Source organism: Ascaphus truei, chromosome 20 (assembly GCF_040206685.1).
Source record: "Ascaphus truei isolate aAscTru1 chromosome 20, aAscTru1.hap1, whole genome shotgun sequence".
Taxonomy (NCBI): domain Eukaryota; kingdom Metazoa; phylum Chordata; class Amphibia; order Anura; family Ascaphidae; genus Ascaphus; species Ascaphus truei.
In genome coordinates, this window is record NC_134502.1 from 27,525,451 (window position 1) to 27,550,019 (window position 24,569).

Genomic DNA, 24,569 nt, shown 5'->3' on the forward strand with positions numbered 1-24,569 from the left:
AAGCACTGTGTGTGTGTATAATGGGGGAGGTAGGCACTATGTGTGTATAATGGGGGAGGTAGGCACTGTGTGTGTGTATAATGGGGGAGGTAGGCACTGTGTGTGTATAATGGGGGAGGTAGGCACTGTGTGTGTGTATAATTGGGGAGGTAGGCACTGTGTGTTTATAATGGGGGAGGTAGGCACTGTGTGTGTGTATAATGGGGGAGGTAGGCACTGTGTGTGTATAATGGGGGAGGTAGGCACTGTGTGTGAGTATAATGGGGGTGGTAGGCACTGTGTGTGTATAATGGGGGAGGTAGGCACTGTGTGTGTATAATGGGGGAGGTAGGCACTGTGTGTGTGTATAATGGGGAGGTAGGCACTGTGTGTGTGTATAATGGGGGAGGTAGGCACTGTGTGTGTGTATAATGGGGGAGGTAGGCACTATGTGTGTATAATGGGGGAGGTAGGCACTGTGTGTGTGTATAATGGGGGAGGTAGGCACTGTGTGTATATAATGGGTGAGGTAGGCACTGTGTGTGTGTATAATGGGGGAGGTAGGCACTGTGTGTGTGTATAATTGGGGAGGTAGGCACTGTGTGTTTATAATGGGGGAGGTAGGCACTGTGTGTGTGTATAATGGGGGAGGTAGGCACTGTGTGTGTATAATGGGGGAGGTAGGCACTGTGTGTGAGTATAATGGGGGAGGTAGGCACTGTGTGTGTATAATGGGGGAGGTAGGCACTGTGTGTGTATAATGGGGGAGGTAGGCACTGTGTGTGTATAATGGGGGAGGTAGGCACTGTGTGTGTGTATAATGGGGAGGTAGGCACTGTGTGTGTGTATAATGGGGGAGGTAGGCACTGTGTGTGTGTATAATGGGGGAGGTAGGCACTGTGTGTGTGTATAATGGGGAGGTAGGCACTGTGTGTGTATAATGGGGGAGGTAGGCACTGTGTGTGTGTATAATGGGGGAGGAAGGCACTGTGTATGTATAATGGGGGAGGTAGGCACTGTGTGTGTATAATGGGGGAGGTAGGCACTGTGTGTGTGTATAATGGGGGAGGTAGGCACTGTGTGTGTATAATGGGGAAGGTAGTTACTGTGTGTGTGTGTGTGTGTGTGTGTGTGTGTAATGGGGGAGGTAGGCACTGTGTGTGTATAATGGGGGAGGTAGGCACTATGTGTGTGTATAATGGGGGAGGTAGGCACTGTGTGTGTATATAATGGGGGAGGTAGACACTGTGTGTGTGTATAATGGGGGAGGTAGGCACTGTGTGTGTGTATAATGGGGGAGGTAGGCACTGTGTGTGTATAATGGGGGAGGTAGGCACTGTGTGTGTGTGTATAATGGGGGAGGTAGGCACTGTGTGTGAGTATAATGGGGGAGGTAGGCACTGTGTGTGTGTATAATGGGGGAGGTAGGCACTGTGTTTGTGTATAATGGGGGAGGTAGGCACTGTGTGTGTATATAATGGGGGAGGTAGGCACTGTGTGTGTGTATAATGGGGGAGGTAGGCACTGTGTGTGTGTATAATGGGGGAGGTAGGCACTGTGTGTGTATAATGGGGGAGGTAGGCACTGTGTGTGTGTGTATAATGGGGGAGGTAGGCACTGTGTGTGAGTATAATGGGGGAGGTAGGCACTGTGTGTGTGTGTATAATGGGGAGGTAGGCACTATGTGTGTGTATAATGGGGGAGGTAGGCACTGTGTGTGAGTATAATGGGGGAGGTAGGCACTGTGTGTGTGTATAATGGGGGAGGTAGGCACTGTGTGTGTATAATGGGGGAGGTAGGCACTGTGTGTGTGTATAATGGGGGAGGTAGGCACTGTGTGTGTATAATGGGGGAGGTAGGCACTGTGTGTGTATAATGGGGGAGGTAGGCACTGTGTGTGTGTATAATGGGGGAGGTAGGCACTGTGTGTGTGTATAATGGGGGAGGTAGGCACTGTGTGTGTATAATGGGGGAGGTAGGCACTGTGTGTGTGTATAATGGGGGAGGTAGGCACTATGTATGTGTATAATGGGTGAGGTAGGCACTGTGTGTGTATAATGGGGGAGGTAGGCACTGTGTGTGTGTGTATAATGGGGGAGGTAGGCACTGTGTGTGAGTATAATGGGGGAGGTAGGCACTGTGTGTGTGTATAATGGGGAGGTAGGCACTATGTGTGTGTATAATGGGGGAGGTAGGCACTGTGTGTGAGTATAATGGGGGAGGTAGGCACTGTGTGTGTGTATAATGGGGGAGGTAGGCACTGTGTGTGTATAATGGGGGAGGTAGGCACTGTGTGTGTGTATAATGGGGGAGGTAGGCACTGTGTGTGTGTATAATGGGGGAGGTAGGCACTGTGTGTGTGTATAATGGGGGAGGTAGGCACTGTGTGTGTGTATAATGGGGGAGGTAGGCACTGTGTGTATAATGGGGGAGGTAGGCACTGTGTGTGTATAATGGGGGAGGTAGGCACTGTGTGTGTATAATGGGGAAGTAGGCACTGTGTGTGTATAATGGGGGAGGTAGGCACTGTGTGTGTGTATAATGGGGGAGGTAGGCACTGTGTGTGTGTATAATGGGGGAGGTAGGCACTGTGTGTGTGTATAATGGGGGAGGTAGGCACTGTGTGTGTGTGTATAATGGGGGAGGTAGGCACTGTGTGTGTGTATAATGGGGGAGGTAGGCACTGTGTGTGTGTATAATGGGGGAGGTAGGCACTGTGTGTGTATAATGGGGGAGTTAGGCACTGTGTGTGTGTAGAATGGGGGAGGTAGGCACTGTGTGTGTGTATAATGGGGGAGGTAGGCACTGTGTGTGTGTATAATGGGGGAGGTAGGCACTGTGTGTGTGTATAATGAGGGAGGTAGGCACTGTGTGTGTATAATGGGGGAGGTAGGCACTGTGTGTGTATAATGGGGGAGGTAGGCACTGTGTGTGTGTGTATAATGGGGGAGGTAGGCACTGTGTGTGTATAATGGGGGAGGTAGGCACTGTGTGTGTGTGTGTGTGTGTGTGTGTGTGTGTGTGTGTGTGTGTGTGTGTGTGTAATGGGGGAGGTAGGCACTATGTGTGTGTAATGGGGGAGGTAGGCACTATGTCTGTATAATGGGGGAGGTAAGCACTGTGTGTGTATAATGGGGGAGGTAGGCACTGTGTGTGTGTGTATAATGGGGGAGGTAGGCACTGTGTGTGTATAATGGGGGAAGTAGGCACTGTGTGTGAGTATAATGGGGGAGGTAGGCACTGTGTGTGTATAATGGGGGAGGTAGGCACTGTGTGTGTATAATGGGGGAGGTAGGCACTGTGTGTGTATAATGGGGGAGGTAGGCACTGTGTGTGTGTGTATAATGGGGGAGGTAGGCACTGTGTGTGTGTATAATGGGGGAGGTAGGCACTGTGTGTGTGTATAATGGGGGAGGTAGGCACTGTGTGTATAATGGGGGAGGTAGGCACTGTGTGTGTGTATAATGGGGGAGGTAGGCACTGTGTGTGTATAATTGGGGAAGTAGGCACTGTGTGTATGTGTATAATGGGGGAGGTAGGCACTATGTGTGTGTATAATGGGGGAGGTAGGCACTGTGTGTGTGTATAATGGGGGAGGTAGGCACTATGTGTGTGTATAATGGGGGAGGTAGGCACTGTGTGTGTGTATAATGGGGGAGGTAGGCACTGTGTGTGTGTATAATGGGGGAGGTAGGCACTGTGTGTGTGTATAATGGGGGAGGTAGGCACTGTGTGTGTGTATAATGGGGGAGGTAGGCACTGTGTGTATAATGGGGGAGGTAGGCACTGTGTGTGTATAATGGGGGAGGTAGGCACTGTGTGTGTATAATGGGGAAGTAGGCACTGTGTGTGTATAATGGGGGAGGTAGGCACTGTGTGTGTGTATAATGGGGGAGGTAGGCACTGTGTGTGTGTATAATGGGGGAGGTAGGCACTGTGTGTGTGTATAATGGGGGAGGTAGGCACTGTGTGTGTGTGTATAATGGGGGAGGTAGGCACTGTGTGTGTGTATAATGGGTGAGGTAGGCACTGTGTGTGTGTATAATGGGGGAGGTAGGCACTGTGTGTGTATAATGGGGGAGGTAGGCACTGTGTGTGTGTATAATGGGGGAGGTAGGCACTATGTGTGTGTATAATGGGGGAGGTAGGCACTGTGTGTGTGTATAATGGGGGAGGTAGGCACTGTGTGTGTGTATAATGGGGGAGGTAGGCACTGTGTGTGTGTATAATGGGGGAGGTAGGCACTGTGTGTGTGTATAATGAGGGAGGTAGGCACTGTGTGTGTATAATGGGGGAGGTAGGCACTGTGTGTGTATAATGGGGGAGGTAGGCACTGTGTGTGTGTGTATAATGGGGGAGGTAGGCACTGTGTGTGTGTATAATGGGGAGGTAGGCACTGTGTGTGTGTATAATGGGGGAGGTAGGCACTGTGTGTGTGTATAATGGGGGAGGTAGGCACTGTGTGTGTGTATAATGGGGGAGGTAGGCACTGTGTGTGTATAATGGGGGAGGTAGGCACTGTGTGTGTATAATGGGGGTGGTAAGCACTGTGTGTGTATAATGGGGAGGTAGGCACTATGTGTGTGTATAATGGGGGAGGTAAGCACTGTGTGTGTGTATAATGGGGGAGGTAGGCACTATGTGTGTATAATGGGGGAGGTAGGCACTGTGTGTGTGTATAATGGGGGAGGTAGGCACTGTGTGTGTATAATGGGGGAGGTAGGCACTGTGTGTGTGTATAATTGGGGAGGTAGGCACTGTGTGTTTATAATGGGGGAGGTAGGCACTGTGTGTGTGTATAATGGGGGAGGTAGGCACTGTGTGTGTATAATGGGGGAGGTAGGCACTGTGTGTGAGTATAATGGGGGTGGTAGGCACTGTGTGTGTATAATGGGGGAGGTAGGCACTGTGTGTGTATAATGGGGGAGGTAGGCACTGTGTGTGTGTATAATGGGGAGGTAGGCACTGTGTGTGTGTATAATGGGGGAGGTAGGCACTGTGTGTGTGTATAATGGGGGAGGTAGGCACTATGTGTGTATAATGGGGGAGGTAGGCACTGTGTGTGTGTATAATGGGGGAGGTAGGCACTGTGTGTATATAATGGGTGAGGTAGGCACTGTGTGTGTGTATAATGGGGGAGGTAGGCACTGTGTGTGTGTATAATTGGGGAGGTAGGCACTGTGTGTTTATAATGGGGGAGGTAGGCACTGTGTGTGTGTATAATGGGGGAGGTAGGCACTGTGTGTGTATAATGGGGGAGGTAGGCACTGTGTGTGAGTATAATGGGGGAGGTAGGCACTGTGTGTGTATAATGGGGGAGGTAGGCACTGTGTGTGTATAATGGGGGAGGTAGGCACTGTGTGTGTATAATGGGGGAGGTAGGCACTGTGTGTGTGTATAATGGGGAGGTAGGCACTGTGTGTGTGTATAATGGGGGAGGTAGGCACTGTGTGTGTGTATAATGGGGGAGGTAGGCACTGTGTGTGTGTATAATGGGGAGGTAGGCACTGTGTGTGTATAATGGGGGAGGTAGGCACTGTGTGTGTGTATAATGGGGGAGGAAGGCACTGTGTATGTATAATGGGGGAGGTAGGCACTGTGTGTGTATAATGGGGGAGGTAGGCACTGTGTGTGTGTATAATGGGGGAGGTAGGCACTGTGTGTGTATAATGGGGAAGGTAGTTACTGTGTGTGTGTGTGTGTGTGTGTGTGTGTGTGTGTAATGGGGGAGGTAGGCACTGTGTGTGTATAATGGGGGAGGTAGGCACTATGTGTGTGTATAATGGGGGAGGTAGGCACTGTGTGTGTATATAATGGGGGAGGTAGGCACTGTGTGTGTGTATAATGGGGGAGGTAGGCACTGTGTGTGTGTATAATGGGGGAGGTAGGCACTGTGTGTGTATAATGGGGGAGGTAGGCACTGTGTGTGTGTGTATAATGGGGGAGGTAGGCACTGTGTGTGAGTATAATGGGGGAGGTAGGCACTGTGTGTGTGTATAATGGGGGAGGTAGGCACTGTGTTTGTGTATAATGGGGGAGGTAGGCACTGTGTGTGTATATAATGGGGGAGGTAGGCACTGTGTGTGTGTATAATGGGGGAGGTAGGCACTGTGTGTGTGTATAATGGGGGAGGTAGGCACTGTGTGTGTATAATGGGGGAGGTAGGCACTGTGTGTGTGTGTATAATGGGGGAGGTAGGCACTGTGTGTGAGTATAATGGGGGAGGTAGGCACTGTGTGTGTGTATAATGGGGAGGTAGGCACTATGTGTGTGTATAATGGGGGAGGTAGGCACTGTGTGTGAGTATAATGGGGGAGGTAGGCACTGTGTGTGTGTATAATGGGGGAGGTAGGCACTGTGTGTGTATAATGGGGGAGGTAGGCACTGTGTGTGTGTATAATGGGGGAGGTAGGCACTGTGTGTGTATAATGGGGGAGGTAGGCACTGTGTGTGTATAATGGGGGAGGTAGGCACTGTGTGTGTGTATAATGGGGGAGGTAGGCACTGTGTGTGTGTATAATGGGGGAGGTAGGCACTGTGTGTGTATAATGGGGGAGGTAGGCACTGTGTGTGTGTATAATGGGGGAGGTAGGCACTATGTATGTGTATAATGGGTGAGGTAGGCACTGTGTGTGTATAATGGGGGAGGTAGGCACTGTGTGTGTGTGTATAATGGGGGAGGTAGGCACTGTGTGTGAGTATAATGGGGGAGGTAGGCACTGTGTGTGTGTATAATGGGGAGGTAGGCACTATGTGTGTGTATAATGGGGGAGGTAGGCACTGTGTGTGAGTATAATGGGGGAGGTAGGCACTGTGTGTGTGTATAATGGGGGAGGTAGGCACTGTGTGTGTATAATGGGGGAGGTAGGCACTGTGTGTGTGTATAATGGGGGAGGTAGGCACTATGTATGTGTATAATGGGGGAGGTAGGCACTGTGTGTGTGTATAATGGGGGAGGTAGGCACTGTGTGTGTATAATGGGGAAGGTAGTTACTGTGTGTGTGTGTGTGTGTGTGTGTGTGTAATGGGGGAGGTAGGCACTGTGTGTGTATAATGGGGGAGGTAGGCACTATGTGTGTGTATAATGGGGGAGGTAGGCACTGTGTGTTTATATAATGGGGGAGGTAGGCACTGTGTGTGTGTATAATGGGGGAGGTAGGCACTGGTGTGTGTATAATGGGGGAGGTAGGCACTGTGTGTGTATAATGGGGGAGGTAGGCACTGTGTGTGTGTGTATAATGGGGGAGGTAGGCACTGTGTGTGAGTATAATGGGGGAGGTAGGCACTGTGTGTGTGTATAATGGGGGAGGTAGGCACTGTGTTTGTGTATAATGGGGGAGGTAGGCACTGTGTGTGTATATAATGGGGGAGGTAGGCACTGTGTGTGTGTATAATGGGGGAGGTAGGCACTGTGTGTGTGTATAATGGGGGAGGTAGGCACTGTGTGTGTATAATGGGGGAGGTAGGCACTGTGTGTGTGTGTATAATGGGGGAGGTAGGCACTGTGTGTGAGTATAATGGGGGAGGTAGGCACTGTGTGTGTGTATAATGGGGAGGTAGGCACTATGTGTGTGTATAATGGGGGAGGTAGGCACTGTGTGTGAGTATAATGGGGGAGGTAGGCACTGTGTGTGTGTATAATGGGGGAGGTAGGCACTGTGTGTGTATAATGGGGGAGGTAGGCACTGTGTGTGTATAATGGGGGAGGTAGGCACTGTGTGTGTGTATAATGGGGGAGGTAGGCACTATGTGTGTGTATAATGGGGGAGGTAGGCACTGTGTGTGTATAATGGGGGAGGTAGGCACTGTGTGTGTGTATAATGGGGGAGGTAGGCACTATGTATGTGTATAATGGGTGAGGTAGGCACTGTGTGTGTGTGTGTGTGTGTGTGTGTGTGTGTGTGTGTGTGTGTGTGTGTGTGTGTGTGTGTGTGTGTGTGTGTAATGGGGGAGGTAGGCACTATGTCTGTATAATGGGGGAGGTAGACACTGTGTGTGTGTATAATGGGGGAGGTAAGCACTGTGTGTGTATAATGGGGGAGGTAGGCACTGTGTGTGTGTATAATGGGGGAGGTAGGCACTGTGTGTGTGTATAATGGGGGAGGTAGGCACTGTGTGTGTATAATGGGGGAGGTAGGCACTGTGTGTGAGTATAATGGGGGAGGTTGGCACTGTGTGTGTATAATGGGGGAGGTAGGCACTGTGTGTGTATAATGGGGGAGGTAGGCACTGTGTGTGTATAATGGGGGAGGTAGGCACTGTGTGTGTGTATAATGGGGGAGGTAGGCACTGTGTGTGTATAATGGGGGAGGTAGGCACTGTGTGTGTGTGTATAATGGGGGAGGTAGGCACTGTGTGTGTATAATGGGGGAGGTAGGCACTGTGTGTGAGTATAATGGGGGAGGTAGGCACTGTGTGTGTATAATGGGGGAGGTAGGCACTGTGTGTGTATAATGGGGGAGGTAGGCACTGTGTGTGTATAATGGGGGAGGTAGGCACTGTGTGTGTATAATGGGGGAGGTAGGCACTGTGTGTGTATAATGGGGGAGGTAGGCACTGTGTGTGTGTATAATGGGGGAGGTAGGCACTGTGTGTGTGTATAATGGGGGAGGTAGGCACTGTGTGTGTGTATAATGGGGGAGGTAGGCACTGTGTGTATAATGGGGGAGGTAGGCACTGTGTGTGTGTATAATGGGGGAGGTAGGCACTGTGTGTGTATAATTGGGGAAGTAGGCACTGTGTGTGTGTATAATGGGGGAGGTAGGCACTGTGTGTGTGTGTATAATGGGGGAGGTAGGCACTGTGTGTGTATAATGGGGGAGGTAGGCACTGTGTGTGTATAATGGGGGAGGTAGGCACTGTGTGTGAGTATAATGGGGGAGGTAGGCACTGTGTGTGTATAATGGGGGAGGTAGGCACTGTGTGTGTGTATAATGGGGGAGGTAGGCACTGTGTGTGTGTATAATGGGGAGGTAGGCACTGTGTGTGTATAATGGGGGAGGTAGGCACTGTGTGTGTATAATGGGGGAGGTAGGCACTGTGTGTGTGTATAATGGGGGAGGTAGGCACTATGTGTGTATAATGGGGAAGGTAGTTACTGTGTGTGTATAATGGGGGAGGTAGGCACTGTGTGTGTGTGTATAATGGGGGAGGTAGGCACTGTGTGTGTGTATAATAGGGGAGGTGGGCACTGCGTGTATGTATAATGGGTGAGGTAGGCACTGTGTGTGTGTATAATGGGGGAGGTAGGCACTGTGTGTGTGTATAATGGGGGAGGTAGGCACTGTGTGTGTATAATGGGGGAAGTAGGCACTGTGTGTGTGTATAATGGGGGAGGTAGGCACTGTGTGTGTGTATAATGGGGGAGGTAGGCACTGTGTGTGTATAATGGGGGAGGTAGGCACTGTGTGTGTGTGTGTATAATGGGGAGGTAGGCACTGTGTGTGTGTATAATGGGGGAGGTAGGCACTATGTGTGTGTGTATAATGGGGGAGGTAGGCACTGTGTGTGTGTGTGTATAATGGGGGAGGTAGGCACTGTGTGTGTATAATGGGGGAGGTAGGCACTGTGTGAGTATAATGGGGGAGGTAGGCACTGTGTGTGTATAATGGGGGAGGTAGGCACTGTGTGTGTGTATAATGGGGGAGGTAGGCACTGTGTGTGTGTATAATGGGGGAGGTAGGCACTATGTGTGTATAATGGGGGAGGTAGGCACTGTGTGTGTGTATAATGGGGGAGGTAGGCACTATGTGTGTGTGTATAATGGGGGAGGTAGGCACTGTGTGTGTGTATAATGGGGGAGGTAAGCACTGTGTGTGTATAATGGGGGAGGTAGGCACTGTGTGTGTGTATAATGGGGGAGGTAGGCACTGTGTGTGTGTATAATGGGGGAGGTAGGCACTGTGTGTGTATAATGGGGGAGGTAGGCACTGTGTGTGAGTATAATGGGGGAGGTTGGCACTGTGTGTGTATAATGGGGGAGGTAGGCACTGTGTGTGTATAATGGGGGAGGTAGGCACTGTGTGTGTATAATGGGGGAGGTAGGCACTGTGTGTGTGTATAATGGGGGAGGTAGGCACTGTGTGTGTATAATGGGGGAGGTAGGCACTGTGTGTGTGTGTATAATGGGGGAGGTAGGCACTGTGTGTGTATAATGGGGGAGGTAGGCACTGTGTGTGAGTATAATGGGGGAGGTAGGCACTGTGTGTGTATAATGGGGGAGGTAGGCACTGTGTGTGTATAATGGGGGAGGTAGGCACTGTGTGTGTATAATGGGGGAGGTAGGCACTGTGTGTGTATAATGGGGGAGGTAGGCACTGTGTGTGTATAATGGGGGAGGTAGGCACTGTGTGTGTGTATAATGGGGGAGGTAGGCACTGTGTGTGTGTATAATGGGGGAGGTAGGCACTGTGTGTGTGTATAATGGGGGAGGTAGGCACTGTGTGTATAATGGGGGAGGTAGGCACTGTGTGTGTGTATAATGGGGGAGGTAGGCACTGTGTGTGTATAATTGGGGAAGTAGGCACTGTGTGTGTGTATAATGGGGGAGGTAGGCACTGTGTGTGTGTGTATAATGGGGGAGGTAGGCACTGTGTGTGTATAATGGGGGAGGTAGGCACTGTGTGTGTATAATGGGGGAGGTAGGCACTGTGTGTGAGTATAATGGGGGAGGTAGGCACTGTGTGTGTATAATGGGGGAGGTAGGCACTGTGTGTGTGTATAATGGGGGAGGTAGGCACTGTGTGTGTGTATAATGGGGAGGTAGGCACTGTGTGTGTATAATGGGGGAGGTAGGCACTGTGTGTGTATAATGGGGGAGGTAGGCACTGTGTGTGTGTATAATGGGGGAGGTAGGCACTATGTGTGTATAATGGGGAAGGTAGTTACTGTGTGTGTATAATGGGGGAGGTAGGCACTGTGTGTGTGTGTATAATGGGGGAGGTAGGCACTGTGTGTGTGTATAATAGGGGAGGTGGGCACTGCGTGTATGTATAATGGGTGAGGTAGGCACTGTGTGTGTGTATAATGGGGGAGGTAGGCACTGTGTGTGTGTATAATGGGGGAGGTAGGCACTGTGTGTGTATAATGGGGGAAGTAGGCACTGTGTGTGTGTATAATGGGGGAGGTAGGCACTGTGTGTGTGTATAATGGGGGAGGTAGGCACTGTGTGTGTATAATGGGGGAGGTAGGCACTGTGTGTGTGTGTGTATAATGGGGAGGTAGGCACTGTGTGTGTGTATAATGGGGGAGGTAGGCACTATGTGTGTGTGTATAATGGGGGAGGTAGGCACTGTGTGTGTGTGTGTATAATGGGGGAGGTAGGCACTGTGTGTGTATAATGGGGGAGGTAGGCACTGTGTGAGTATAATGGGGGAGGTAGGCACTGTGTGTGTATAATGGGGGAGGTAGGCACTGTGTGTGTGTATAATGGGGGAGGTAGGCACTGTGTGTGTGTATAATGGGGGAGGTAGGCACTATGTGTGTATAATGGGGGAGGTAGGCACTGTGTGTGTGTATAATGGGGGAGGTAGGCACTATGTGTGTGTGTATAATGGGGGAGGTAGGCACTGTGTGTGTGTATAATGGGGGAGGTAGGCACTGTGTGTGTGTATAATGGGGGAGGTAGGCACTGTGTGTGTGTATAATGGGGAGGTAGGCACTGTGTGTGTATAATGGGGGAGGTAGGCACTGTGTGTGTATAATGGGGGAGGTAGGCACTGTGTGTGTATAATGGGGGAGGTAGGCACTGTGTGTGTATAATGGGGGAGGTAAGCACTGTGTGTGTATAATGGGGGTGGTAGGCACTGTGTGTGTGTATAATGGGGGAGGTAGGCACTGTGTGTGTATAATGGGGGAGGTAGGCACTGTGTGTGTGTATAATGGGGGAGGTAGGCACTGTGTGTGTGTATAATGGGGGAGGTAGGCACTGTGTGTGTATAATGGGGGAGGTAGGCACTATGTGTGTATAATGGGGGAGGTAGGCACTGTGTGTGTATAATGGGGGAGGTAGGCACTGTGTGTGTATAATGGGGGTGGTAAGCACTGTGTGTGTGTATAATGGGGGAGGTAGGCACTGTGTGTGTATAATGGGGGAGGTAGGCACTATGTGTGTATAATGGGGGAGGTTGGCACTGTGTGTGTGTATAATGGGGGAGGTAGGCACTGTGTGTGTATAATGGGGGAGGTAGGCACTGTGTGTGTATAATGGGGGTGGTAAGCACTCTGTGTGTGTATAATGGGGGAGGTAAGCACTGTGTGTGTGTATAATGGGGGAGGTAGGCACTGTGTGTGTATAATGGGGAGGTAGGCACTATGTGTGTGTATAATGGGGGAGGTAGGCACTGTGTATAATGGGGGAGGTAGGCACTGTGTGTGTGTATAATGGGGGAGGTTGGCACTGTGTGTGTGTATAATGGGGGAGGTAGGCACTGTGTGTGTATAATGGGGGAGGTTGGCACTGTGTGTGTGTATAATGGGGGAGGTAGGCACTGTGTGTGTATAATGGGGGAGGTAGGCACTGTGTGTGTGTATAATGGGGGAGGTAGGCACTGTGTGTGTATAATGGGGGAGGTAAGCACTGTGTGTGTGTATAATGGGGGAGGTAGGCACTGTGTGTGTATAATGGGGGAGGTAGGCACTGTGTGTGTATAATGGGGGAGGTAGGCACTGTGTGTGTGTATAATGGGGGAGGTAGGCACTATGTATGTGTATAATGGGTGAGGTAGGCACTGTGTGAGTGTGAGTGTGAGTGTGAGTGTGAGTGTGTGTGTGTGTGTGTGTGTAATGGGGGAGATAGGCACTATGTCTGTATAATGGGGGAGGTAGACACTGTGTGTGTGTATAATGGGGGAGGTAAGCACTGTGTGTGTATAATGGGGGAGGTAGGCACTGTGTGTGTGTATAATGGGGGAGGTAGGCACTGTGTGTGTATAATGGGGGAGGTAGGCACTGTGTGTGTATAATGGGGGAGGTAGGCACTGTGTGTGTGTATAATGGGGGAGGTAGGCACTGTGTGTGTGTATAATGGGGGAGGTAGGCACTGTGTGTGTGTATAATGGGGGAGGTAGGCACTGTGTGTATAATGGGGGAGGTAGGCACTGTGTGTGTGTATAATGGGGGAGGTAGGCACTGTGTGTGTATAATTGGGGAAGTAGGCACTGTGTGTGTGTATAATGGGGGAGGTAGGCACTGTGTGTGTGTGTATAATGGGGGAGGTAGGCACTGTGTGTGTATAATGGGGGAGGTAGGCACTGTGTGTGTATAATGGGGGAGGTAGGCACTGTGTGTGAGTATAATGGGGGAGGTAGGCACTGTGTGTGTATAATGGGGGAGGTAGGCACTGTGTGTGTGTATAATGGGGGAGGTAGGCACTGTGTGTGTGTATAATGGGGAGGTAGGCACTGTGTGTGTATAATGGGGGAGGTAGGCACTGTGTGTGTATAATGGGGGAGGTAGGCACTGTGTGTGTGTATAATGGGGGAGGTAGGCACTATGTGTGTATAATGGGGAAGGTAGTTACTGTGTGTGTATAATGGGGGAGGTAGGCACTGTGTGTGTGTGTATAATGGGGGAGGTAGGCACTGTGTGTGTGTATAATAGGGGAGGTGGGCACTGCGTGTATGTATAATGGGTGAGGTAGGCACTGTGTGTGTGTATAATGGGGGAGGTAGGCACTGTGTGTGTGTATAATGGGGGAGGTAGGCACTGTGTGTGTATAATGGGGGAAGTAGGCACTGTGTGTGTGTATAATGGGGGAGGTAGGCACTGTGTGTGTGTATAATGGGGGAGGTAGGCACTGTGTGTGTGTGTGTATAATGGGGAGGTAGGCACTGTGTGTGTGTATAATGGGGGAGGTAGGCACTATGTGTGTGTGTATAATGGGGGAGGTAGGCACTGTGTGTGTGTGTGTATAATGGGGGAGGTAGGCACTGTGTGTGTATAATGGGGGAGGTAGGCACTGTGTGAGTATAATGGGGGAGGTAGGCACTGTGTGTGTATAATGGGGGAGGTAGGCACTGTGTGTGTGTATAATGGGGGAGGTAGGCACTGTGTGTGTGTATAATGGGGGAGGTAGGCACTATGTGTGTATAATGGGGGAGGTAGGCACTGTGTGTGTGTATAATGGGGGAGGTAGGCACTATGTGTGTGTGTATAATGGGGGAGGTAGGCACTGTGTGTGTGTATAATGGGGGAGGTAGGCACTGTGTGTGTGTATAATGGGGGAGGTAGGCACTGTGTGTGTGTATAATGGGGAGGTAGGCACTGTGTGTGTATAATGGGGGAGGTAGGCACTGTGTGTGTATAATGGGGGAGGTAGGCACTGTGTGTGTATAATGGGGGAGGTAGGCACTGTGTGTGTATAATGGGGGAGGTAAGCACTGTGTGTGTATAATGGGGGTGGTAGGCACTGTGTGTGTGTATAATGGGGGAGGTAGGCACTGTGTGTGTATAATGGGGGAGGTAGGCACTGTGTGTGTGTATAATGGGGGAGGTAGGCACTGTGTGTGTGTATAATGGGGGAGGTAGGCACTGTGTGTGTATAATGGGGGAGGTAGGCACTATGTGTGTATAATGGGGGAGGTAGGCACTGTGTGTGTATAATGGGGGAGGTAGGCACTGTGTGTGTATAATGGGGGTGGTAAGCACTGTGTGTGTGTATAATGGGGGAGGTAGGCACTGTGTGTGTATAATGGGGGAGGTAGGCACTATGTGTGTATAATGGGGGAGGTTGGCACTGTGTGTGTGTATAATGGGGGAGGTAGGCACTGTGTGTGTATAATGGGGGAGGTAGGCACTGTGTGTGTATAATGGGGGTGGTAAGCACTCTGTGTGTGTATAATGGGGGAGGTAAGCACTGTGTGTGTGTATAATGGGGGAGGTAGGCACTGTGTGTGTATAATGGGGAGGTAGGCACTATGTGTGTGTATAATGGGGGAGGTAGGCACTGTGTATAATGGGGGAGGTAGGCACTGTGTGTGTGTATAATGGGGGAGGTTGGCACTGTGTGTGTGTATAATGGGGGAGGTAGGCACTGTGTGTGTATAATGGGGGAGGTTGGCACTGTGTGTGTGTATAATGGGGGAGGTAGGCACTGTGTGTGTATAATGGGGGAGGTAGGCACTGTGTGTGTGTATAATGGGGGAGGTAGGCACTGTGTGTGTATAATGGGGGAGGTAAGCACTGTGTGTGTGTATAATGGGGGAGGTAGGCACTGTGTGTGTATAATGGGGGAGGTAGGCACTGTGTGTGTATAATGGGGGAGGTAGGCACTGTGTGTGTGTATAATGGGGGAGGTAGGCACTATGTATGTGTATAATGGGTGAGGTAGGCACTGTGTGAGTGTGAGTGTGAGTGTGAGTGTGAGTGTGTGTGTGTGTGTGTGTGTAATGGGGGAGATAGGCACTATGTCTGTATAATGGGGGAGGTAGACACTGTGTGTGTGTATAATGGGGGAGGTAAGCACTGTGTGTGTATAATGGGGGAGGTAGGCACTGTGTGTGTGTATAATGGGGGAGGTAGGCACTGTGTGTGTATAATGGGGGAGGTAGGCACTGTGTGTGTTTATTGGGGGAGGTAGGCACTGTGTGTGTATAATGGGGGAGGTAGGCACTGTGTGTGTGTATAATGGGGGAGGTAGGCACTATGTATGTGTGTAATGGGTGAGGTAGGCACTGTGTGTGTGTGTGTGTGTGTGTGTGTGTAATGGGTGAGGTAGGCACTGTGTGTGTGTGTGTGTGTGTGTGTGTATAATGGGGGAGGTAGGCACTATGTGTGTATAATGTGGGAGGTAGACACTACTGTATGTGTGTGTATAATGAGGGAGGTAGGCACTATGTGTGTATATAATGGGGGAGGTAGGCACTGTGTGTGTGTATAATGGGGGAGGTAGACACTATGTGTGTGTATAATGGGGGAGGTAGGCACTGTGTGTGTGTATAATGGGGAGGTAGGCACTGTGTGTGTATAATGGGGGAGGTAGGCACTGTGTGTGAGTATAATGGGGGAGGTAGGCACTGTGTGTGTGTATAATGGGGGAGGTAGGCACTGTGTGTGTATAATGAGGGAGGTAGGCACTATGTGTGTGTATAATGGGGGAGGTAGACACTATGTGTGTGTGTGTGTATAATGAGGGAGGTAGGCACTATGTGTGTGTATAATGAGGAAGTTAGGCACTATGTGTGTGTATAATGGGGGAGGTAGGCACTGTGTGTGTATAATGGGGGAGGTAGGCACTGTGTGTGAGTATAATGGGGGAGGTAGGCACTGTGTGTGTGTATAATGGGGGAGGTAGGCACTGTGTGTGTGTATAATGAGGAAGTTAGGCACTGTGTGTGTATAATGGGGGAGGTAGGCACTGTGTGTGTGTATAATGGGGGAGATAGGCACTATGTGTGTATAATGGGGGAGGTAGGCACTGTGTGTGTATAATGGGGGAGGTAGGCACTATGTGTGTATAATGGGGGAGGTAGGCACTGTGTGTGTGTATAATGGGGGAGGTAGACACTGTGTGTGTATAATGGGGGAGGTAAGCACTGTGTGTGTGTGTATAATGGGGGAGGTAAGCACTGTGTGTGTGTGTATAATGGGGGAGGTAAGCACTGTGTGTGTGTGTATAATGGGGGAGGTAGGCACTGTGTGTGTGTATAATGGGGGCAGTAGGCACTGTGTGTGTGTATAATGGGGGAGGTAGGCACTGTGTGTGTATAATGGGGGAGGTAGGCACTGTGTGTGTATAATGGGGGAGGTAGGCACTGTGTGTGTGTGTATAATGGGGGAGGTAAGCACTGTGTGTGTGTGTATAATGGGGGAGGTAAGCACTGTGTGTGTGTGTATAATGGGGGAGGTAGGCACTGTGTGTGTGTATAATGGGGGCAGTAGGCACTGTGTGTGTGTATAATGGGGGAGGTAGGCACTGTGTGTGTGTATAATGGAGGAGGTAGGCACTGTGTGTGTGTGTATAATGGGGGAGGTAGGCACTGTGTGTGTATAATGGGGGAGGTAGGCACTGTGTGTGTGTATGATGGGGGAGGTAGGCACTATGTATGTGTATAATGGGTGAGGTAGGCAGTGTGTGTGTGTGTGTGTGTGTGTGTGTGTGTGTGTGTGTGTGTGTGTGTGTGTGTGTGTGTGTGTGTGTGTGTGTGTGTGTGTGTGTGTGTGTAATGGGGGAGGTAGGCACTATGTCTGTATAATGGGGGAGGTAGACACTGTGTGTGTGTATAATGGGGGAGGTAAGCACTGTGTGTGTATAATGGGGGAGGTAGGCACTGTGTGTGTATAATGGGGGAGGTAGGCACTGTGTGTGTATAATGGGGGAGGTAGGCACTGTGTGTGTATAATGGGGGAGGTAGGCACTGTGTGTGTATAATGGGGGAGGTAGGCACTGTGTGTGTGTATAATGGGGGAGGTAGGCACTATGTATGTGTATAATGGGTGAGGTAGGCACTGTGTGTGTGTGTGTGTGTGTGTGTGTAATGGGGGAGGTAGGCACTATGTGTGTATAATGTGGGAGGTAGACACTATGTGTGTGTATAATGAGGGAGGTAGGCACTATGTGTGTATATAATGGGGGAGGTAGACACTAATAGTGTGTGTATAATGAGGGAGGTAGGCACTATGTGTGTGTATAATGAGGAAGTTAGGCACTATGTGTGTGTATAATGGGGGAGGTAGGCACTATGTGTGTATAATGGGGGAGGTAGGCACTGTGTGTGTATAATGGGGGAGGTAGGCACTATGTGTGTATAATGGGGGAGGTAGGCACTGTGTGTGTGTATAATGGGGGAGGTAGACACTGTGTGTGTGTATAATGGGGGAGGTAGACACTGTGTGTGTGTATAATGAGGTAGGTAGGCACTATGTGTGTATAATGGGGGAGGAAGGCACTGTGTGTGTGTATAATGGGGGAGGTAGGCACTATGTGTGTATAATGGGAGAGGTAGGCACTGTGTGTGTGTGTATAATGGAGGAGGTAGGCACTGTGTGTGTGTATAATGGGGGAGGTAGGCACTGTGTGTGTATAATGGGGGAGGTAGGCACTGTGTGTGTATAATGGGGGAGGTAGGCACTATGTGTGTGTATAATGGGGGAGGTAGGCACTGTGTGTGTATAATGGGGGAGGTAGGCACTGTGTGTGTATAATGGGGGAGGTAAGCACTGTGTGTGTGTGTATAATGGGGGAGGTAAGCACTGTGTGTGTGTGTATAATGGGGGAGGTAAGCACTGTGTGTGTGTATAATGGGGGAGGTAGGCACTGTGTGTGTGCATAATGGAGGAGGTAGGCACTGTGTGTGTGTGTATAATGGGGGAGGTAGGCACTGTGTGTGTATAATGGGGGAGGTAGGCACTGTGTGTGTATAATGGGGGAGGTAGGTACTATGTGTGTATAATGGGGGAGGTAGGCACTGTGTGTGAGTATAATGGGGGAGGTAGGCACTGTGTGTGTGTATAATGGGGGAGGTAGGCACTGTGTGTGTGTATAATGAGGAAGTTAGGCACTGTGTGTGTGTATAATGGGGGAGGTAGGCACTGTGTGTGTGTATAATGGGGGAGATAGGCACTATGTGTGTATAATGGGGGAGGTAGGCACTGTGTGTGTATAATGGGGGAGGTAGGCACTGTGTGTGTGTATAATGGGGGAGGTAGACACTGTGTGTGTATAATGGGGGAGGTAAGCACTGTGTGTGTGTGTATAATGGGGGAGGTAAGCACTGTGTGTGTGTGTATAATGGGGGAGGTAAGCACTGTGTGTGTGTGTATAATGGGGGAGGTAGGCACTGTGTGTGTGTATAATGGGGGCAGTAGGCACTGTGTGTGTGTTTAATGGGGGAGGTAGGCACTGTGTGTGTATAATGGGGGAGGTAGGCACTGTGTGTGTATAATGGGGGAGGTAAGCACTGTGTGTGTGTGTATAATGGGGGAGGTAAGCACTGTGTGTGTGTGTATAATGGGGGAGGTAAGCACTGTGTGTGTGTGTATAATGGGGGAGGTAGGCACTGTGTGTGTGTATAATGGGGGCAGTAGGCACTGTGTGTGTGTATAATGGGGGAGGTAGGCACTGTGTGTGTGTATAATGGAGGAGGTAGGCACTGTGTGTGTGTGTATAATGGGGGAGGTAGGCACTGTGTGTGTATAATGGGGGAGGTAGGCACTGTGTGTGTGTATGATGGGGGAGGTAGGCACTATGTATGTGTATAATGGGTGAGGTAGGCAGTGTGTGTGTGTGTGTGTGTGTGTGTGTGTGTGTGTGTGTGTGTAATGGGGGAGGTAGGCACTATGTCTGTATAATGGGGGAGGTAGACACTGTGTGTGTGTATAATGGGGGAGGTAAGCACTGTGTGTGTATAATGGGGGAGGTAGGCACTGTGTGTGTATAATGGGGGAGGTAGGCACTGTGTGTGTATAATGGGGGAGGTAGGCACTGTGTGTGTATAATGGGGGAGGTAGGCACTGTGTGTGTATAATGGGGGAGGTAGGCACTGTGTGTGTGTATAATGGGGGAGGTAGGCACTATGTATGTGTATAATGGGTGAGGTAGGCACTGTGTGTGTGTGTGTGTGTGTGTGTGTGTGTGTAATGGGGGAGGTAGGCACTATGTGTGTATAATGTGGGAGGTAGACACTATGTGTGTGTATAATGAGGGAGGTAGGCACTATGTGTGTGTATAATGAGGAAGTTAGGCACTATGTGTGTGTATAATGGGGGAGGTAGGCACTATGTGTGTATAATGGGGGAGGTAGGCACTGTGTGTGTATAATGGGGGAGGTAGGCACTATGTGTGTATAATGGGGGAGGTAGGCACTGTGTGTGTGTATAATGGGGGAGGTAGACACTGTGTGTGTGTATAATGGGGGAGGTAGACACTGTGTGTGTGTATAATGAGGTAGGTAGGCACTATGTGTGTATAATGGGGGAGGAAGGCACTGTGTGTGTGTATAATGGGGGAGGTAGGCACTATGTGTGTATAATGGGAGAGGTAGGCACTGTGTGTGTGTGTATAATGGAGGAGGTAGGCACTGTGTGTGTGTATAATGGGGGAGGTAGGCACTGTGTGTGTATAATGGGGGAGGTAGGCACTGTGTGTGTATAATGGGGGAGGTAGGCACTATGTGTGTGTATAATGGGGGAGGTAGGCACTGTGTGTGTATAATGGGGGAGGTAGGCACTGTGTGTGTATAATGGGGGAGGTAAGCACTGTGTGTGTGTGTATAATGGGGGAGGTAAGCACTGTGTGTGTGTGTATAATGGGGGAGGTAAGCACTGTGTTTGTGTATAATGGGGGAGGTAGGCACTGTGTGTGCATAATGGAGGAGGTAGGCACTGTGTGTGTGTGTATAATGGGGGAGGTAGGCACTGTGTGTGTATAATGGGGGAGGTAGGCACTGTGTGTGTATAATGGGGGAGGTAGGTACTATGTGTGTATAATGGGGGAGGTAGGCACTGTGTGTGTGTATAATGGGGGAGGTAGGCACTGTGTGTGTATAATGGGGGAGGTAGGCACTGTGTGTGTGTATAATGGGGGAGGTAGGCACTGTGTGTGTATAATGGGGGAGGTAGGCACTGTGTGTGTGTATAATGGGGGAGGTAGGCACTGTGTGTGTGTATAATGGGGGAGGTAGGCACTGTGTGTGTATAATGGGGGAGGTAGGCACTGTGTGTGTGTATAATGGGGGAGGTAGGTACTATGTGTGTATAATGGGGGAGGTAGGTACTATGTGTGTATAATGGGGGAGGTAAGCACTGTGTGTGTGTATAATGGGGGAGGTAGGCACTGTGTGTGTATAATGGGGGAGGTAGGCACTGTGTGTGTGTATAATGGGGGAGGTAGGTACTATGTGTGTATAATGGGGGAGGTAGGCACTGTGTGTGTATAATGGGGGAGGTAGGCACTGTGTGTGTATAATGGGGGAGGTAGGCACTGTGTGTGTGTGTATAATGGGGGAGGTAGGTACTATGTGTGTATAATGGGGGATGTAGGCACTGTGTGTGTATAATGGGGGAGGTAGGTACTATGTGTGTATAATGGGGGAGGTAGGCACTATGTGTGTGTGTTTGTGATGGGGGAGGTAGGCACTATGTGATTTTGCTTCATTAACCGAAGCCTCTTTACAGACTAAAGTGAATAAAGACTTTGTGGTGAAGGCGACAGGAAAGGGACAAGGCACGCTGACGGTGAGTTTAACCCTAACCCCAAATATCCCTCATAATAAACCCCAAATACATCTAATAACCCTTATCCTAAATACTACTAATAACCATAACCCCTAACAGTAGTAATCCTAACCTCAATATTTACCTCTAATATGTATGGGAAATAACAAAGGTTAGGGTAACCCTTATTCTAATATGGGGATCTAACTCTAATACCCAGATATCCCATATAATCTCATCCCAAAGAACACTAATATTCAACCCTATTAACCATAATAAGCTAATCAGAGAAACACGATTAATTTAATCATAAATAACATTACATTTTTAATCCTACATAATACTAATAAAGCCAACCCTTACAACCCTAATAATCTTATCAGAACAAACACTTATTTATCTCATCCCTAATAGCCCTAATAGTCTGATCCTAAATAACCGTAATAAACTAATCCTAAAAACACTGATAATTGAAACCTAAATATAATTAACTAGCTAAGAGACCCGGCGTTGCCCGTGAGTTACATTTACCGCTAGGAAAAGGGGGGGGGAGAGGGGGAGAAAAGGAGGGGGGGGAGAAGGGGAGAAAAGGAGGGGGGGACAGTGGACGGGGGGGGGACAGTGGACGGGGGGGGACAGTGGACAGGACAGTGGCAGGAGGGGACGGGACAGTGGACAGGAGGGGACGGGGACAGTGGACAGGAGGGGACGTGGACAGGAGGGGACGGGGACAGTGGACAGGAGGGGACGGGGACAGTGGACAGGAGGGGACGGGGACAGTGGACAGGAGGGGACGGGGACAGTGGACAGGAGGGGACGGGGACAGTGGACAGGAGGGGACAGGGACAGTGGACAGGAGGGGACGGGGACAGTGGACAGGAGGGGACGTGGACAGTGGACAGGAGGGGACGGGGACAGTGGACAGGAGGGGACGGGGCCAGTTGACAGGAGGGGACGGGGCCAGTGGACAGGAGGGGTGGGTGCAGTGGACAGGAGGGGTGGGGGCAGTGGACAGGAGGGGTGGGGGCAGTGGACAGGAGGGGTGGGGGCAGTGGACAGGAGGGGTGGGGGCAGTGGACAGGAGGGGTGGGGGCAGTGGACAGGAGGGGTGGGGGCAGTGGACAGAAGGGGGGGACAGTGGACAGGAGGGGGGATGACAGTGGACAGGAGGGGGGATGACAGTGGACAGGAGGGGGGATGACAGTGGACAGGAGGGGGAATGAGAGTGGACAGGAGGGGGGATGAGAGTGGACAGGAGGGGGGATGAGAGTGGACATGAGGGGGGATGAGAGTGGACAGGGGGTGACAGTGGACAGGAGGGGGGGACAGTGGACAGGAGGGGGGATGAAAGTGGACAGGATTTCCGGGTCCCTCCTCTCCACTCCCCCTGTATCTTTCTCTGCTCCCCCGTCTCTCTCCGCTCCTGCCTTCCCCACCCCCCCAATGTGTAGCTGCGGTCCCCACTCTACAGTGTCTGACACACACACAGTGTCCCACACACACACACACAGTGTAACACACACACACACACACAGTGTAACACACACACACACACACACAGTGTCACACACACACACACACACACACACACACACACACACACACACACACACACACACACACACACACACACACACACACACACACACACACACACACACACACACACACACACACACACACACACACTGCCTGTCCCACACACACACACAGACACACACACACAGTGTCCCACACACACAGTGAGACACACACAGTGAGACACACACAGTGAGACATACACACAAACACAGTGAGACACACACACAAACACAGTGACACACACACACAAACACAGTGACACACACAGTGACACACACAGTGACACACACACACAGTGACACACACACACACACACACACACACACACGCACACACACACACACACACACACACACAGTGACACACACACAAACACAGTGTCACACACACAGTGTCACACACACAGTGATACACACACAGTGACACACACACAGTGACACACACACAGTGACACACACACACACACACCACCTCTCCTTCCGTCCGCCGCCATCTTAGTTCCTCCGCGAGGGAGGAAGGGTGTCCTTCCGGGCGCCGCCATGTTAGGTGCCGCGTGCGGCTGCCTGACCCCCCGCCAGGGAGGGAGGTGAGTGGAGCGGAGCGGAGGTGAGTGGAGCGGAGGTGAGTACAGCACCGGGGAGGAGCACCGGGGAGGAGTGCAGCACCGTGGAGGAGTGCAGCACCGGGGAGGTGAGGAGTGCAGCACCGGGGAGGGGAGGAGCACCGAGGAGGAGTGCAGCACCGGGAAGGAGTGCAGCACCGGGGAGGGGGGGAGGAGCACCGGGGAGGAGTGCAGCACCGGGGAGGGGGGGAGGAGCACCGGGGAGAGAGAGAGAGAGAGAGGTGTGTGTGTGTGTGGGTGTGTGTGTGTGTGTGTGTGTGTGTGTGTGTGTGTGTGTGTGTGTGTGTGTGTGTGTGGCCGAGGGGGAAGAGAGTGGCAGTTGGGTGACGTCAGACCCACCAATCTGATTGGCCAGAGGCTGAGGACCAATCAGATTCACCGCAGCTAGTACCAACCATTCGATTTTATATATTAAGATGATCTAACCCTAAATAATACTAATAAACTTGCACCTTGTTACCCTAATGATCCTATCTTAAAAAAAATCCTAAAAATCTAATTTTACATAACACTAATAATCTATTCCTAAAAGCATTACGAATTTGATTCTAAATAGCACTCATATTCTAACCCTAAATAATACTAATAAATCTAACCTGTAAAGCCTCCGACAGCACTTCAAGGGGAAGGCTGTGTATAAATTTACAAACAAACACATACATAGTGGTGATGTCAGTAGGTACATAATGTCACTGTGTCCCTGATGATGTCATTGTCTCTACACAGGTGATGTCTGTATATTACGGTCTCTTATCAGAGAAGGAAACCAAGTGCAATAACTTTAACCTGTCAGTGACAGTGAAGGACGAGCCATTTGGTGAGTGTGTGTGTGTGCTTAATATTATCTTGTGTGTTGCGTGTCTGTGTGTTGTGTGCTAGTGTTTTGAGTATTATTTGTCATTATATTGTCTGTCCGTGTGACTGGGTGTTGTGCATCGGTGTAGTGCCCTAGGAGAGGCATACACTTACCAGAACGGGGCAGCAGCGTAGACAGTCCACACGCTGGGACGCATGCGAGAGGGCCCAACTGACGCCCTTTCTAGATGCAGGAATTATAATGTGTACATGACTTGGCAAGTGCTGAGATGCTGCCCGAAGCGGGGTCACCAGCGAGAGGCCGTGGGGCGCCGTCAAGGAGAGTGCCCTGGGTGCCGCCAGGGAGAGGGCGTCAAGGAGCGTCCAGCGAAAGAATGCAGGGGAGGCACCAGCGAGAGGCCGTGGGGCGCCGTCAAGGAGA

The 24,569-nt window shown here is 50.7% G+C and overlaps 1 protein-coding gene across 4 annotated transcripts in view; it reads left to right on the top strand.

Annotated features, from left to right (window-relative positions):
• Window positions 1–24,569, top strand: part of LOC142470828 (complement C3-like) — a 108,714-nt gene that overhangs the window by 45,883 nt on the left and 38,262 nt on the right. For all 4 annotated transcript variants that reach the window (XM_075577599.1, XM_075577596.1, XM_075577597.1 and 1 more), the window contains exons 2-3: window positions 21,091–21,150; window positions 24,059–24,149. In XM_075577599.1, the coding sequence (XP_075433714.1) occupies window positions 24,062–24,149 (88 nt within the window). In that variant the 5' untranslated portion in view covers window positions 21,091–21,150; window positions 24,059–24,061. The remainder of the gene's footprint in view (window positions 1–21,090; window positions 21,151–24,058; window positions 24,150–24,569) is intronic.